Source organism: Fistularia commersonii, chromosome 29 (genome assembly GCF_037954325.1).
Source record: "Fistularia commersonii isolate RoL2024-O1a breed Wild chromosome 29, RoL_Fcom_v1.0, whole genome shotgun sequence".
Classification (NCBI taxonomy): Eukaryota; Metazoa; Chordata; class Actinopteri; order Syngnathiformes; family Fistulariidae; genus Fistularia; species Fistularia commersonii.
The window spans coordinates 1,061,634-1,078,410 of NC_141312.1; the positions used below are offsets into that span (position 1 = coordinate 1,061,634).

The 16,777-nt window shown below is 40.2% G+C and overlaps 1 protein-coding gene across 2 annotated transcripts in view; it reads left to right on the forward strand.

The window, feature by feature from the left end:
• The first annotated feature begins 6,289 nt into the window (after positions 1-6,289).
• LOC147216561 (sodium/potassium/calcium exchanger 3) overlaps positions 6,290-16,777 on the forward strand; it is a 29,072-nt gene continuing 18,584 nt past the window's right edge. Inside the window, exons 1-2 of one of the 2 annotated variants that reach the window (XM_086177403.1) lie at positions 6,290-8,163; positions 8,284-8,555. In XM_086177403.1, the coding sequence (XP_086033529.1) occupies positions 8,441-8,555 (115 nt within the window). In that variant the 5' untranslated portion in view covers positions 6,290-8,163; positions 8,284-8,440. Of the gene's footprint in view, positions 8,170-8,283; positions 8,556-16,777 lie in introns of both variants that reach the window. The other variant, XM_086177404.1, reaches the window with a different exon arrangement.

Here is a 16,777-nt window from a genome sequence, read left to right on the forward strand (position 1 = left end):
GGCGGGGGCACACGGTGCAGCCCCACCTCCAACCCTCCATGAGAAGACCCCCCTTCCACCGTGACCTCACCTTTGTGTGTGTGTGTGTGTGTGTGTGTGTGTGTGTGTGTGTGTGTCCGACGCTGATAGAGACAGACTGCTTCCCCCTCAGTGCCAACAACCCCCCCCCTCTCTTGTACAAACCCTCCCCCTTTTCTTTTAGAGTCACTGTGAATACCCGGTACCAGCATATTAAGATACAGTATAACGCAGATGAAATTATGAATCTACTCTATCGGTGTGTGAAGATACTGCGTGTGCAGCGTGCACGGTCGTGCACGGCCGTGCAGGGCCGGGGGGGGGGCCGTCGTGCAATAACTACTGATGACGTGATGACAAAACTCGTATTGTGAAAGGATAAACGTGTGTGGAGGTTCTTGGAATTCTTGCCCAAATCTTGTTGTCATGGCAACTGGACTTGAGTTTGTTCACCTGAAGATGTTTCATCCCGGACGGGGGTTTCTTCCCTTCTAGTGACCCGTGGGGAGTTTCTCAGTGGAACTGCCGGGTTTTTTGGCGGGTCGAGGTTATGGTGGTTTGCTGTGGAAGTGGAAGAGTTGGTCTGCAGAAGCTGAGTAGGTGGAGGAGGGTTGTTATGCTGATGTTGGTGTCGTTCGTTGGAATTTAGTGGGATTACCTGGGTTGGAATGTGAAAAGGTAAACAAGTCAAAGAAGCCATCTTTGTCTAAACAGAAAAAACATCTCTGAGCAGAGGAGGCGCCTCAGACACCACCTTTCACAAACATACAACGCCGAGATGAAGCAGGACCTTCTGCAGCCTCCAAGCAACCAGGACGGACCCGCCACCAGAAGCAGCCGCCGAGCCTCCGTCCTTGTGATGCAACAGGTTTCGCTCCTTTGTTTAGCTTCACCTTTTCCCGTCCCGATCCAGGTGATCTCGCTAAGTTGCTCTTCGGTGTCCAACGAACGACGCACCCGTCAGCATAACAACCCTCTTCCACGGAGCTTCTGCAGATCAATTCTTCCATGTACACAACAAGCCACCGTGACCTGGACCTGCCAAAAAACCTGGCATCTATGTCGGGAAACTCCCCAGAGGTGAAGGAGCCTCTCGGATCAACATCTTCAAGTGAAGAAACCCAAGTCCGGTTCCCAAGACGAGGAGATTTCGACAAGGAAAGGATAAACCTGCGATCATATTTGCACATTTGAATTTTGTTTCCTGGCTATAGAGAAGCCACACACACACACACACACACACACACACACACACACACACAGAGCTTCCGTTACGTTATCTCAGCGTCACCCTTCCACGATCACATTCCCAAACAGTCGTCGTTGGCGTTTTCTACGTTATCGGTAGTTACTGCGCGACCCGGCGCGGAAACATCGGAGGACCCGCCTCTACTGTGTCTTGTATAGTTCTTTAGATTGTAGGAGGTTGGACCAGCATGAGAATGTGCCAATCAACTTCCAGGCCCCGCCCCCTCCCCCCCCTCCTCTGTATGTGTGTATGTAAAAAAAAAAAAAAAAAGGAAAAAAAATGAATAATAATAATAATAATGTAACTTATTAATCATGCAAACGTGGATTTTCTTGTAGCTGTTTGAGCCGGAGGAAGGCGAGGCGGCCGAAGGACGGCGGCGGTTCCGTCTGCAAACCGTGTTTCATGTGACTCTTCCGATTCGTCAATAAGGTCTCAAACGCCATCAGGTACGCCTTAACCAGCGGAGGCTCCCGGCGCGTCCCTTCCCCGAGGCTTATTCTCTGACTTTGTGCCTACCTGGAAATGTAACATGCGTCCGCCCGGTTCGTGTTCTGGCGTCCCGGTTCGACCGAGGTCGTCCTCCGCGGCCTCTCGTCAGGACGGGGGGGGGGGGGGAGGTTTCCGGGGCGTTGCCGAGGGTTCGCGGGTGGACGAGTACCGCCGATTGTTGGAATAAAGCAATCTGATGAATATATGATTTTTAAAAGTGAATTAAAAGAAAAGAAAAAGAAACGTGAGTGGTGGTGACGGGGGCGTGGAGAAGGACTTCCCGGTTCCTCTCGTGAGTCCAAAAACATCAACTCCGTGTTGTCCGGACGTGTGAACGGGAGCGAGGACACCTGCGGTGACACACACACACACACACACACACTTAAAAGTATCACAATTTCCTGCACATTGAGTTTTGACCCGTCAGATCAGAAGATCCTGGAGGGCCTCCTGGAGTGTTTGCCGCCTCCCTCAGGGACATTTCTTTCCCCCTTAATAGTCACTGTTTTGTGCGTTGCAGCGAATGATTTTCTAATTTCTTGCGAGGGTTTGATTATGCCTTTTTAGGTCAGTTTCATTTGGGTTTTACTCGGGGAGGAAAACCTGGCCGGCCATCAGTAAGAGCCGCTGCTCCGGTGGGTTTGTTTGCCGGATGATTTACTGCCCGGCTGAAAGCGGCAGATGGCCGGAGTTCAGATCAAACTCTCTCCGGCTCCGGGTTTCCTGTCATCGCATTCCAAAATGCGTGAGACGGCGAGGCCGAGGAGCAGCTTCCCGTTCCAACCCGTGGATTCGAAATCGTTTCCCGACCAAAAAGAGCGTTTACTCACAAAAATGAAAAAACGGGAGGCGATACGCGAAGAGTATCGAGTAACAACAGTTATTTTTATTAGAGCAGGAAAGAATCCCATTGAAACGAAGTACCGTTTTAGGGATCCGGTCAGATTTTACTTCCAGGCCGCACTCGAACCCAACATTTCCCCCAAACACTTTGAAAGGACGGCGCAGAAACTTCGTCCTGCTGCCTCGAGCCGGAGGAAGGCTACGGCTAATGGCTAATAGCCCAAACGATACAATAACATTCCCGAAAGAAATAACGGCGAGACGGTTAACCGTCGCGCGCCGATGAAGAGACGTTGGGTTTTCCAAAGACGGCCGGCAGGAAAACATGGACGGGAATCACGCGGTTCCACCAGATCCCGATTTCCCTTTGAGTCCGATCGTGTGTTTACGCGTCAAACGGGAGGCCGAGTGGAAGAAACACAGCTGCCGCCACTTCTTCTCCTCCTCGTCAGACGAAGCCCACAACGCGAGCCGTGAACTCCAAGACCCCGGCGATGTTTATCTATTAATCATTCAAAGATAATCCTCCATAATCAAATAAATCTATTTTAAACAACAGCGTTGAAAACAACGGCTAGCTCACGTAGCTATTATTAAGCTAGTTTGGATACACTTAATGATGCAAAGCATTAATTCATGGACAATATGATCTTACCATAATGTTATTATGAAGTTACTCTGATCAATTTTTAAATCCATATTTTGACGAGTTTGATTCACGTCAGTTTTCATCCTTAATATGATGCGTATAAATGCCGGTCGATGCGTGAGCAGGGACCAAAAGAATAAACACATTTAATGACCAATTAACGTGTTTCCACGGTTACGTTTACTGGCTCATTACTGGATGCGTTCATCCCCACGGCTAAATGATGTTTACGACGCCTGCGGCCGGATCGTAATGTGTTTTTAAAAACCACTTGACGCGGCGCGAACGCATTTTCCGAAGCCCGTTCCACGGTCATAATACGGCATAACAAAATCACACAAACATTTCCCAGAATGCCGTCCTCTGGAAGGTTTTTCCTAAACACGGGGCGGCGGGACGCGCTCTATCTTGGCCGGTCCGACAGCGGCGGCGGGCCTCATGACAACAATGCACCGGCCCATGTCTTTATTTGGGCCTGCGGTGCAGCGCCAGGCGTCTCCGGCGGTTGTGTGTCACACACAGCTCAAGGGCTTAACGCCAGTTTGACTCATCCGTGTTCTGTAAATATAGAGGCCATGCACTGCTGCGCGCATGTGTGTATGTTTGGACGCCACCGCTGAACACACACACACACACACACATAAGTAGACAGAGCCTGGTGTGTGTTTCGGTTTCCCGCGCCAACAGATATTAATATTAGCATCAACATAGCTACTTCTTTCCCATTGTGATGAAAAGTCTTTCATGCATCGGTGTGTTTTGGTGCAGGAGCCCAATGTGTGTGTGTGTGTGTGTGTGTCGCGGCTGCAAACGCTGAGTCCATGATGCAGGAGCACTAAAAGCCGAGTGCCTCGGTCTCGTCTCCCCCGTTCAAGGAGGCGAATCTTGCGTTTCAGTTAATCAATAATGAAGTCCATAAAGCGGAGCGATGATAAAGCAAACGCAGCCCCGCCGTCTCCTCGTAAACCTGGTTAAATATTACAAACTGCCGTGCAGATTTGAGTTCTGGTCATTGTACCATCGGCCCCGGACACGTGAGGCGCATCAGACGTTTCAGCAGAAACGGTCTGTTCGGAAAAATGTATCGGTTTCCATAAACGGCGGCGGAGCGTTTGCAGCCGAAACCTTCGCTCTGACGCTCGGTAACCATGGTTACCCCATTTTACGGTGTTTCCTACTAAAAAAAGGACACTTGTATTTGGGGATCGGCAGGTTGGTGCTCTAGTCACTGCGAAAAAAAGAAATACGTATACGTCTATATTATTAGATGTGTATTTATAAAACGGTATATACATATCAATATATATATATATATATATGTGCATACACAAAATTATATTTCTAATTCTTTAAATATGTACAAATGTTCTTGTGAGATGGGTGAGAGTCTTTAAGACTCTGTGTTTGAGAATTTTTACAGAAATAATATAATGAATTACTTCAGGCCTGTTTGCTGTGGTTTACAAAACAACCAAACACTGAGACCAGTTATAATATCTATACATATATTTATTATTGATCCATGTATTTATCTTAAGCGTTGTTTATCTATTCATTTGGCCTTTTTTTTTGGTCTATTTAGTTATGTCTTATCTCTCAATTTAGACTTTATCTATTTACTTGTTATCTATTTGTTGATGTATTTTTTTATTCATTCATTTTTATTTATATCTAATTATATTTACATACATTTGTATTTATGTACTATCATCTATTTATTTATTCATTATGTATTTATTCATTGATTCAGATCAGAATCAGAATCAGTAAAATTTTATTTGTCCCGCAATTGGGGGGCACATGGGGTAGCAGCATCAAAATTGTGAACATCAAGAATAAAATTAAAAAAATTAAAATAAAAGAGAAAATCAGAAAGAAAATTAATAAATAAAGAGAATAATATTAAATATGTTTTATCACTTGTCTACTGCTCAGAAGCCATCTGAGGCAATGACAAAGGAAAGAAGGGTCGACAGACGGTGAATGTTGGGTGTTTAATAAAGAACGGACACCTAAATACTTTTTGACCAAAGTTCGTCAAAGGCTTTACGTCTTATTTGAAACCATTTGCGGTTTTAAAGGAAAACAAAAAGCATCAGCTGTGGACAACCTGTCAACGCAAGAACGGACGTCTGGCGCTCATAGCTCGGTCGCTAGCTTGCAGGCTCGGCAAAATAACCTCCGCCCAAGAATCCAGCACAAAGTTATCAGGTGGCATTCAAATTAGCAAAAGCCAGCAAGCCTTTTCGCCGAAGGGCAGTTCCTCCAAGAGTGCATGGCAGAGACAGCGAGTGTTTTATGTCCTGAGAGCACAAACGAAGTTGAAAAAATGAGCTTATCAGTGATGTGGTAGCCAAACACTTAGCTAGCAAGCTACACAAAAGAGCGGCGTCATTTACGTGATATTCTTTGGTGCTGGACAAAAGCGATGACACAGAGGAAACCACTCAGCTTTTTATTATAATCAGAAGGATTCAGGAAATTTTCGAGATAACAGAGGAGGTTCCCACTGTGGAATCCTGAAAGGGAAAAACCCGGGGAGGCAACAAGCTAGCTTGGAGAACGCTCGGCATCGTTCCCACGGATGGATCGACGGATGGGATGGGAAAAAAAAAACGTCGGGCTGCTCAAAAGAAAGAGGACAATCCTTTTCTGAAGCAACGTTGAAATCCACGTGGCAGCGTTACAGTCAGTCTTTCCTACCTGAGGCTGTCAGACTTTGTAATACTGCGAATCTCAGAATCTTAAACCTTAAAAAAAAAAAACTCACCCACTTAATATAAATTGTAATAATTTATCTGTATATATATCCATAACTGTGAAATATTTCATTTCATAACAGCTTCATGTACAATATTTATTCATACTCTTGTGCACTCCTTATCTATCACTTGGTCCTTAAGACCTTAAGACACTTTATAGCCTTCACTTGTTACTTAAGACACTTTATAGTTTATTTCTATTGTAGGTCGCTTTGGATAAAAGCGTCTGCCAAATGCAATGTAATGTAATGTAATTTGTGTTTCTTATTCTCCCCCCTTTTTTTTTTACTGTTTATACAATTTTCTACTATTATTTATCATTTTTATGTTTTTCTTGTTACTCGGTCGCAACAGTTTCCTTTGGGATAAATACAGTTGTTCTTATTCTTATTCTTATTCTTATTCTTACATTCCTGTCATTTGGCAGACGCTTTTATCCAAAGCCACTTACAAAAAGTGCAATTCAGTCACCGAAGAGCCGAAGTGCTGGTAGTTGGAGGTCAGAAGTGACCAGTCTAACAAACAGCCATCTCAGAACCATGTACATACATACATTCATTCATTTCATCGTTTTTGCTTTGTTTTTTTTCTGGGGTTGACTGGGGGCCAAGTGCGATCAGAAGGGTAGTGCTTGGTGAAGAGGTATGTTTTCAGCTCAGGGCGAAAGATGGCGACCAGGGTCTTGAACTTGATGCTGGCGGCTACCGGGGGCCGGTGAAGGGACATAAGAAGGGGAGTTGAGTGGGAGAATTCGGGACGGTTGAACACCAGACGGGCTGCCGCTTTCTGAAGAAGCTCCAGAGGCCCGATGGTCACGGCCGGGGAGTTGCAGTCGTCCAGACAAGAGACGACTAGAGCTTGGATGAGTTTTTGCGCCGTATCCTCCGTGAGGAATCTCCAAATCTTCCTGATGTTGTGAAGGAGGTATCTGCGGGAACATGCGACCGCTGCGACGTTCGCTGAGAACCACAGTTGGTTGTCCAGGACCGCAACCGGGTTTCTCGCAGTTGTGGTCGACCTTACCATGGTGTTGTCGATGGCGACAGCCAGGTCTGTGCGGACAACCTTTTCCCCGGGAGAAGATCAGCTCGGTCTTGAAGAAGAAGAATTCTTCAAGCTTATTTTAACAACACATTCTCGTAGGGGACAAACATTCGAGTACATTTACGCCGAGAAGTCGTCCCGGTCGGGTTCCCTTTAAGATCCGACGGTCCAAATCTTTAATGTCCTATAAACCAGATGACTGTCATGTGAAAGGCACATGAGTCAAATGTGTCCGGCCCTTATAAACCCTTTGTCCTCGTATGAGGACGTTACACTTTGGCCCGCCTCTATCTTAGTGCATTCTGCTTAACTTGCTTTTTTCATTTCTTCTCCCGTGCACGGTTGTGGCGGTAGAACCCGTCAGTCAGCGTGGAAGGGGAATGGAGGCCCCGCGGGGGGGGGGATCAAAAAGAAACAACAACAACAAAAAAAAAACGGCTGGCTTAAATGCTGGCCGCATTTGTGTTTTGCAACATTTATGCCCTCATCTGCATGTTTAAGTGTGACTAACAAGCAGAGTTGTTGCTGTTTACTGGGAAAGGATCCCCCGTAGAACCCTTGTGATGCATTCAGGGGCCGCCCGGGGGGGCCAGAACAGTCATCGGGTCTGAATATTCTCCAGAGAAAAAAGCCTTTTATTCTCTTTACAAAGAGCTTCTTCATCAGTTGCAGGAAAGATACGTGGATAAGAGACGACCAAGTTGAACGAATGGACCCCTTTCAGTTTAGATGGCGTGTTTATTTGTCAATAATGATGTCACCCTTCGTCACCGCTGAGAGAACGGGTGCGTTTGTCGCCACCTAGTGGACGGAAAGGGGATTGCAAGCAAGAGAAAGAGAAAGAGAGAGAGAGAGAGAGAGAGAGAGAGAGAGGGAAAAAAAAGAGAGAGAGAGAAAGAGAGAGAGAGAGAGAGAGAGAGAGAGAGAGAGAGCTCAGCATGTCGCCTCCTGTTGCTGCTCTTCACTGCAGGATCTGCTGTCGACCTTTCGGGCTGCGCACTTGAACGCACCGCGGTCGCCCGGCCGGCGCGTCCCCTGCAGCCGCTATGTGAGCCCCGGAGGCGCGGCGGCCGCACGGAGCTCCGAGAGCGGAGGAGGAGGAGGAGGTGGAGGTGGAAGTGGAAGGGGGGCGTCCAGCCCTTTTCTACTTTTCATTTTTTAAAATTTTTTTTTTTTTTTTTGCTCTCTCTTTTTAATTTTTCACATTTTTTTTTTTTTTTTTGCAGACGCTCCTCTGCAAGTTGGCAGAAAGCGAGAGGAGGAGGAAGCGCTCGCCTCGGAGAAAGTGGGAAACAAGTGTCAGAGAAAGAAAGGAGGGAGGGAAAGAGAGAGACGAGGGGAGCAACAGATGTTTCTTTCGGACATGCGGCGGCCGGCGGAGGAATGAGAGCCGCTCCGAGGCCCCGGCGGTCCTTCCGGCGGCCCTTCGGCCGGCTGTGCTGCTGCTCGTTCGGCCTGCTCGCCGTCGTGTGGCTGCTGCAGATCCTCCAGGCGCCAGGTGAGCCTCCGCGGGGACGCGCACCGGCGCGTTCACGCTTGACATTTCCATTTCGCATGTGTGTGTGTGTGTGTGTGTGTGTGTGTGATGTTTGGTTGGAGGTTCACACACAGAGGGAGTCATAAAGGAGGATAAACCCGCAGTGTGTTTGTTTATTGTTGATGAGGAGACGCAGAACCTGCAGCCAGTAAATACACTTATTCTTAAATCAATATTAAAAGGGGTAAATCAGTTCCAAATGACGCCGGCTTTGCAATCAAATAAATCCATTTGGATTTATTCGGATGACCGAGAAGCTGGGGGATGTGATGCCTAGAAAGGGTGGCGATGGGAAGGTGAATAAATGACATTTGTAAGAGCGGCGGGTCTCTTGAAGACCAGAGGTCTCGTATATTTGCTTCGGATTTTCATCTCCCCTGTGAGATGTATCGCCTCCGCTGGCAGGAGCTCGCCAGCCTGCCTGGAGAAACACGCCGGAGCGATTTTCTCCAAAAAGAAAAACTCCCAACTGTCTATCAGACTCCATCAGCTGCTAAAATCCCCAAATATTAAAATTGCACCAGCACTTGACCTTTCCATCTCCAGGGTTCTGACTGCGGCGTTGTGATTACACACACACACACACACACACACACACACACACACACACTGGAGATGTTATAAATCCAATCACGGGGGATCAGTACACGGCCGCCATTCACTTGATGTTTCATCTTCACGTCAGGAGAAGTGTGCCGGGACCTTTGCCCTCCTCCAGCGAAGATCATCCATTTTTTAACTACAAATATATATATATATATATATATATATATATATATATATATATATATATATATCTACACCTGCAACGATTTAAAAAAATCCATTTTAAAAGCTGTCACATCAGCATAGTCAAATGAAACTGATTGATTTTAATCCAAGGATTGATCGATCAGTGACAACGTAAACTTGATTTCAGGTTCGGCCTCTGAGGGTTTCTGGATGCTACGTGATGAAAATGTTCATTCATTATATTTTAGATATCAGGATATTTATACATATATATATATATATGTATGAATATCACGTGTCAAACTCAAGGCCCGCGGGCCAGATGTTGCCCGACGCTTGATTTTTTTTGTGGCCCCACAAGAATGTCTTTAAATTGTCTTAAAATAAAGAAATCAAACGTGTTCATTGATCATAAACTACATTTCCCACAATTCATGCGCGTTCATGTTCCCGCCATCAGATCGCAGTGCATCCGCCGTTTTCAACATGAGGAGAAATAGGAGATAAATATCAAGAAATATAAATGATCCCTAAATGTCCAGGAAGAGAAAAGTTGATATTGATATGATATTTTTCTCTATTCACTTGGATATTTTGATCATTGATTAATGAAGTAATGTGGGTTTCTTAACCCGACAATATGAAAGGATTCATGTGATAACAGAACAACTAGTAAACAATATTTTATTTACATTTATCCAAATCCATATGTCACATTTTGGATTTGAAGCAAGAAATTCAGAGTTATTTTACATTAAGGAGTAGTTAAATTTATTTTACATTACATTTGATATGTATATACACACATATATATGTATATGTATATATATATATACACATATATATATGCATATATGTATATGTATATGTGTGTGTATATGTATATATATATACATATATATGTGTGTGTGTGTGTATATATAATGTATATTTTTATATATAGTCATCTGCTTCCTGTTTCCACTCTGCACTATTATTCATATCACTATTTATTTATTCTGTATTTATCGTCACAGATTTAGCAGCGAGTGAGAGAAGACAGGATGCTTTAGTGTGTGAACCTCCCGCCTCATTATCCTCTCATCACCTTCACCCATGTGGTCACACACACACACACACACACACACACACACACACACACACACACACACACACAGGCGCTCAACGGATAGGAACTTTACTTCGGAGTGTTTGCGTTCATCCTGTTATCGCTCAACGTCTTGCTCCGTGTGCGACGGAAGGGCGTTCTGCCGAAAAGGAGCCGCACATTTAATATTTATATTTCACCTTTAAATTACGAGTGTGCCACGGAGCACAAGAGGTTTTTTGAATCGGGACCAAGGCCTGTGGAGTGGAGGCGTCCTCGCAGCCCGGGCCGGAGGGCGTCTGCTGTTCGTAACGCTGACAGGCGGGTTTTCTCGCCCGGTATCTCGGAAAATATTCCGGCGGCATCTCGAACGGCTCGCTCCAGGGTGTAAAACTGATTTGGCTCTGGTTGTTTTGCAGAAAAGAAAAGTCACGATTGATTGTGATCTCATGTGGGATACCATCGTCACCGCGTCCCGGTCTTTGTCGTGATGAAATGCAGGAGCTTCATTTCCCATTTTATCTCACGCGTTGTCTTGCATTTGAATCTAAGGGTTTATTTAGATCTTTTTTTTTTACTATGAGCAGCACAATCACACAATTTACAGATAATTTTATTGATTTGACTTTAAATGTGACAGACCATTTCTTGATGGAATAGAAGAATTTTCCATAAACATTGTTTAGCGGCGCAGCTAGCTTTGCTTTGGACAAGGTGTTAGCTTAGCGAGCTAGGTTGCGAGGGTACGACGGCTCGCTTTTATATTTTATATATACATAAACTTATTTTTTATATATCATGATCCTCACGATCTCTCTGAATTTTTGGATATCAGTGAGCTGCGCCGCGCTGTTAGCATGGCGCTATCGGTTTAGCGCCGCTGGCTTGCTAGCGTCTCTACCCCTGTTAGCTTAACAAACAAGAGGGGCTGTGAAATGCGATACATTCTCCCGCCTGTCACATTTGCCTCGTAAATAATCGGTTCGACCTCGAAAAGAGTCACAGCGAGCGAATGTGTATTAGCCTGGCCGCTAATGTTAGCCCAGTTAGCTCAGGAAGCAGCTGGAAAGAGCGGTGGAATTTGTCACCCTCAACATCCTGAGGTATTTGGCAGTTAAATATATAAATTCACATTGTTTCTATGAAAGGAAATGATTTCAAACCACCTTGTGACATGTGCCGTAATAAATGGTGTAAGCGTTGCGCGAAAAGTAATATGTATTAGAAACGACCTTTGCGATGGCTTCAGCCTCGGAATGGTCACATCGGCTGAAAAGCTAGTAAATGTTGGCGTCGAGTGCCCGTCCGGAGAGCCGGAGGATGAAACCGTATCAAAATATTGACACGTTTTTTATTATTTCTGACGACTCGGGTTTCCGTCGCCGCCTGACTCGCCCGCGTGGCCTCTATGGAGGATCTGACAGCCGGAGACGTTCCCCGGCGGCCTGGCGTGGAGCTGTTTGGGGTGAGACCAGGAAGCCGGTCTGTCCAGTCGTGTGCGATTGATGGGATCAAATGTCTTGTTTCTGTCAGTGGAGGAAGTTCTGTCTTCCCTGAAAGGAACAGATGACAGTTTGCAGGGGTGTGGAAGAAGATTCATGCGCTTCGCAGAGGCCCGTTTATACGCTGGTGTTCATCACCGCGACGCGGGGTTGGAAACGTGTACAAATGACCCCCCAAATAGCAAATTTGTGAAATAAATTGTGATTTTTGACGCGCTGCCATTTTAGCATGTTGTCATTTTACGCGGTATTAAGATAGAAGACAGAAAAGGCTTCATTGTAAAGTGCAATGCAAAGAACACACAGATTAATAATGTTAAAACGGTGAATCAAATGCACTGAAAGATTGTCCGGATTTCATATGTTGATGATTTGGAAGGGTCGGAAATGAGCGACGCGGGAAATCGGATGCGTCGTTTCTATTTTATTCTAGAAAAGCTAGAAAGCATCGACGACCAATTAGCAGCGGATCACCTGCAGGACCCGCTGAGCTGCGGCACCGATATTGTTCTGTCAAAAAAGGATTTGGAGGTCCTTGTTGCCGTGAATCAATCAAATGTTTTGATGCGTCAGTGAGCCGAGCGCTTCTCCGCAAGCCGCCGTCACAGCTGTAATCACGTGTCATCTCGCCTCTCACCGTTCACCCGCTGTGTTTACGCTGAGGAGTTCAGATTATCTCCGGGCAAACGCTCCCTCCCTGCATCCCCCAGTATTTACACGGTCACGTTCCGCAGCCGCCATGGAGTTATCTTCATGCAGCGGGTCGGGGGCTGAGAGGACGGGATCAGGCCGTGATTCCAGGATGGAGCAAAAAATATGACATGAATTACAATAAATAAATAAAATTCTGTTTCAAAAAATGTGAAAAAAAAAAAATTAAACATTTGTTTGTGTGTACATATATATATATATATATATATATATATATATATATATAAAATATATAAAAAAAAGGTGAAAGGGACAATGTTTATGTCTATACAAAGCCATATAATTGAAAATCATTTGAATCAAAAAAAAGGATATAATAGATGGATTTTTTCTTCAGATAATTGTTAAATTCAATTCAATTAATAACCACTACAATATATTTGTATAATGTCATGTAATGTCAGCTTTTTATCCCAACGTGCAATATTTTTCAAACCCACAGTTCAATATCACTCTTTACTTTTCAGTTGCGGAGCCATCTGGCACAACGGTGTCCTTTCGGGATTAATCTGGTCTTAAGTCTTATCTTATTTTGTCAATATTATGACTTTTTTGTAAAACTTTATTCAAAAATACAGCTTTTTACATGCGTCTGAAGCTTGCTGGTTCGTTTCAAAGTGTGGCCTTGCTGCTTTTCATTTACAATATTTTAAAGAGATATTTAATAATTAAATAGTTTGATAAAAAAAATCAATGAAAATAAATCATATATGTTTATACATGTTTATACATGTGCTATGTCTATAAATGGATGTATATATATGTATGTATGCAATGTGCAATATTTTTTTAATTCACAGCCATCTGGCACAATCGCATATTTTTAATCCTACTGTCCTGGGGGATTAAAAATATTTTATTTCATATGCATATGTTTATACAGTATATGTGTGTTATACTATGTTAACAAATATATATATATATATATATATATATATATATAATAATTATTTTTTTTTAATTCACAGTTCAATCTCACTCTTTTCAATTCTGAAGCCACTTGGCACAACAGCGTCCTTTGGCATTGATAAAGTCTCATCTAATTTTGTAAAAAATATGATACTATGTAAAACCTTATTCAAAAATATAATATATTATAATATAATATAATATAATATAATATAATATAATATAATATAATATAATATAATTTTTAATTTAATAAAAAATACATGCAATTTATTTTCGTGTATATGTTTAGATATATATATGTTTACACTTCTACCATGTCTATATATATGTATGTATATATGAATGTGTGTGTGTGTGTGTATGTGTGTGTGGGTGTGTGTTCAGTAACACAACACCATGTGTTCACAGTTAGGTATCACTCTTTCCTTTTCAATTCTGAAGCCATCTGGCACAACAGTGTCCTTTGGAATCAATTGTCATATCTTATTTTGTCAATAAGATATGATTTTTGGTAAAGCTTTATTAAAAATTCAAGCTTTTCAGTTAAAAAAAAAAAGAAAAAAAAGAAAATTATATATATATATATATATTATTTTGTCAGAAAATTATTTTTGGTGAAACTTTTGGATTCCAACTTTTCAGCTAAAAAAAAAACTATATATATATATATCCTACTTTTCAAATATATCACCTTCAATATATTATGTTAATCCAACTTTTGGTTGAAACAATAAAATAAAAAAATATATATATATTATTGTTGTTTACACATATACTGTGTCTATGTATCTATTTATATGTTTACACATATACTGTGTCTATATGTGTATATATTTTTCAGCTATACTTAACTGCTTATACTTAAATAGTTTAATAATAAATAAATGAAAATAATCATATTTTTCGCATATATATGTGTTTATATATACATATATATATATGTATGCTGACACATACTATGTCTACTATATATATGTATGTGAATATGTACATGTCTATGTGCAAAATTTCTAAAAGTTGTTTCATAAAACATAAATGATTTCTGTTCATATAAGCTATTAGTGTCAATATATATCTCATGTATGTTTATATATGTGTGTCAACATATATACTGTGGATATATATGTATATATTTTAGGCTATATTTTATTATGTCAAATAGTTTCATAAAAAATAAGTGAAAAAAAGTCGTATATATATTTATACATGTTTGCATATGTATATATACATATGTATATATATTTACATATATATATATATCATATCTTATTTTATCAAGAATATGATTTTTTGTAAAACTTTATTCAAAACTTTTCAGCAAAAAAAAATAAATATATATATATGTATATTTTTAAGCTATATTTTATTATGTCAAATTGTTTCATAAAATTAAATGAAAAGTTATATTTTCATATATTTTCATATATGTTTATATATACTTTTATATATACTTTTACTCATATACAATGTCTCTATATATATATGTATGAATAGTTATATATTTATATGTATATATATACGTATGTATATGTATAATATGCAATATTTTTTAAATATTAGGTTCAGTATCACTCCTTACTTTCAATTCCAACGCCATCTGGCACAACCGCGTCCATTGGGATTCATAGTGGGATTCATATCTTTTTTATTTAATCAAAAATGTGTTTTTTGCAAAACTTACTTCAAATTTCCAACTTTTCAGTAAAAAAAACAACAAAAAATTATATTTATGTATATTTTTAAGCTATATTTTACTATGTTAAATTGTTTCATAAAAAATGAAAATATGTATATATTTAAGTTTACTCATGTACAATTTCTAAAGATATGTATAAGTATTTATATATGTATATATGTACATGTGTATATATATATATATATATATATATATAGAGAGAGAGAGAGAGAGAGAGAGAGAGTATATTTTTATTAATCCTAAAGGACGCTGTTGTGTCTGATGGCTTCAGAACTGAAGAGGGTGGATTGAAAATATATATTTGTATATGTATATGTATATGTATATGTATATGTATATGTATATAACATGCAATGTTTTTTTAAATTCAAGGATCAGTATCACTCTTTTCAATTCCAATGCCATCTGACAGCATCCTTTGGGATTAATAAACTGGTCCATTTTTTTCAAAAATATCATTTTTTGTAAAACTTTATTCGTAATTCCATCATTTTAGTTTCGTAATATATATATATATATACATGTATATGTTTCCATATATGTATATATTTCTAAGCAACATTTTATCATATTAACTATTTTCATATAAAATATATGAAAAAAATAGTACATGTATACATATACATATACATATACATATTTTCAATCCACCCTCTTCAGTTCTGAAGCCATCAGACACAACAGCGTCCTTTAGGATTAATAAAGTCTGATCTTAAATATGATTTTTTGTAAAAATTATTCAAAATTCCAACTTTTCAATTTCCAAAAATTGTAAAAAAAAAAAAGTTTACACATATACTGTGTATATGTGTATATGTATATGTTTATCATATGGGTTAAAATACACTTTACACTAAATACACTAAAATACACTTTACATATCAATATGTCAATATACATATATGTCAATATATATGTATGTATGTATACATTGTGCAATATTTTTTAACTTCAGCTTTTCAGTTTGAAAATATCATGTACATATGTTTACACACGTGCCATGTATATATTTTTAAGCTATATTTTATTTATATCAAATAGTTCCACAAAAAAATAAATGAAACATTTTTTTTCATATATATATACGTATATGTATATGTTTACACATATACTTTGTCTATATAGATATATGCATATATATCACTACATATATGTGTATGTACATATGTGTATACCTCATAGTTCAGTGTCACTCTTTACATTTCAATTCCGATGTCATCTGGCAGAACCACATCCTTTGGAATTATAAGTCAAAACATTAAAACTTAATTCAAAAATCCAGCTTTTCAGTTTTCAGAAACAAGGAAAAAAAAAAAAAAAAAAATATATATATATATATATATATATATATATATATATATTTATGTTTACACATATACTGTGTCAATATTTATATATGTATACATGTATATATTTCAAGCTGTATTTGATGTTAAATAGTTTCACAAAAAAAAAAAACAACTATATATATATTTATTTATTTATGTTTTTTTTGACACAATTTTTGTAATACACAGTTTAGTACCACTGAATTCCGCAGCCC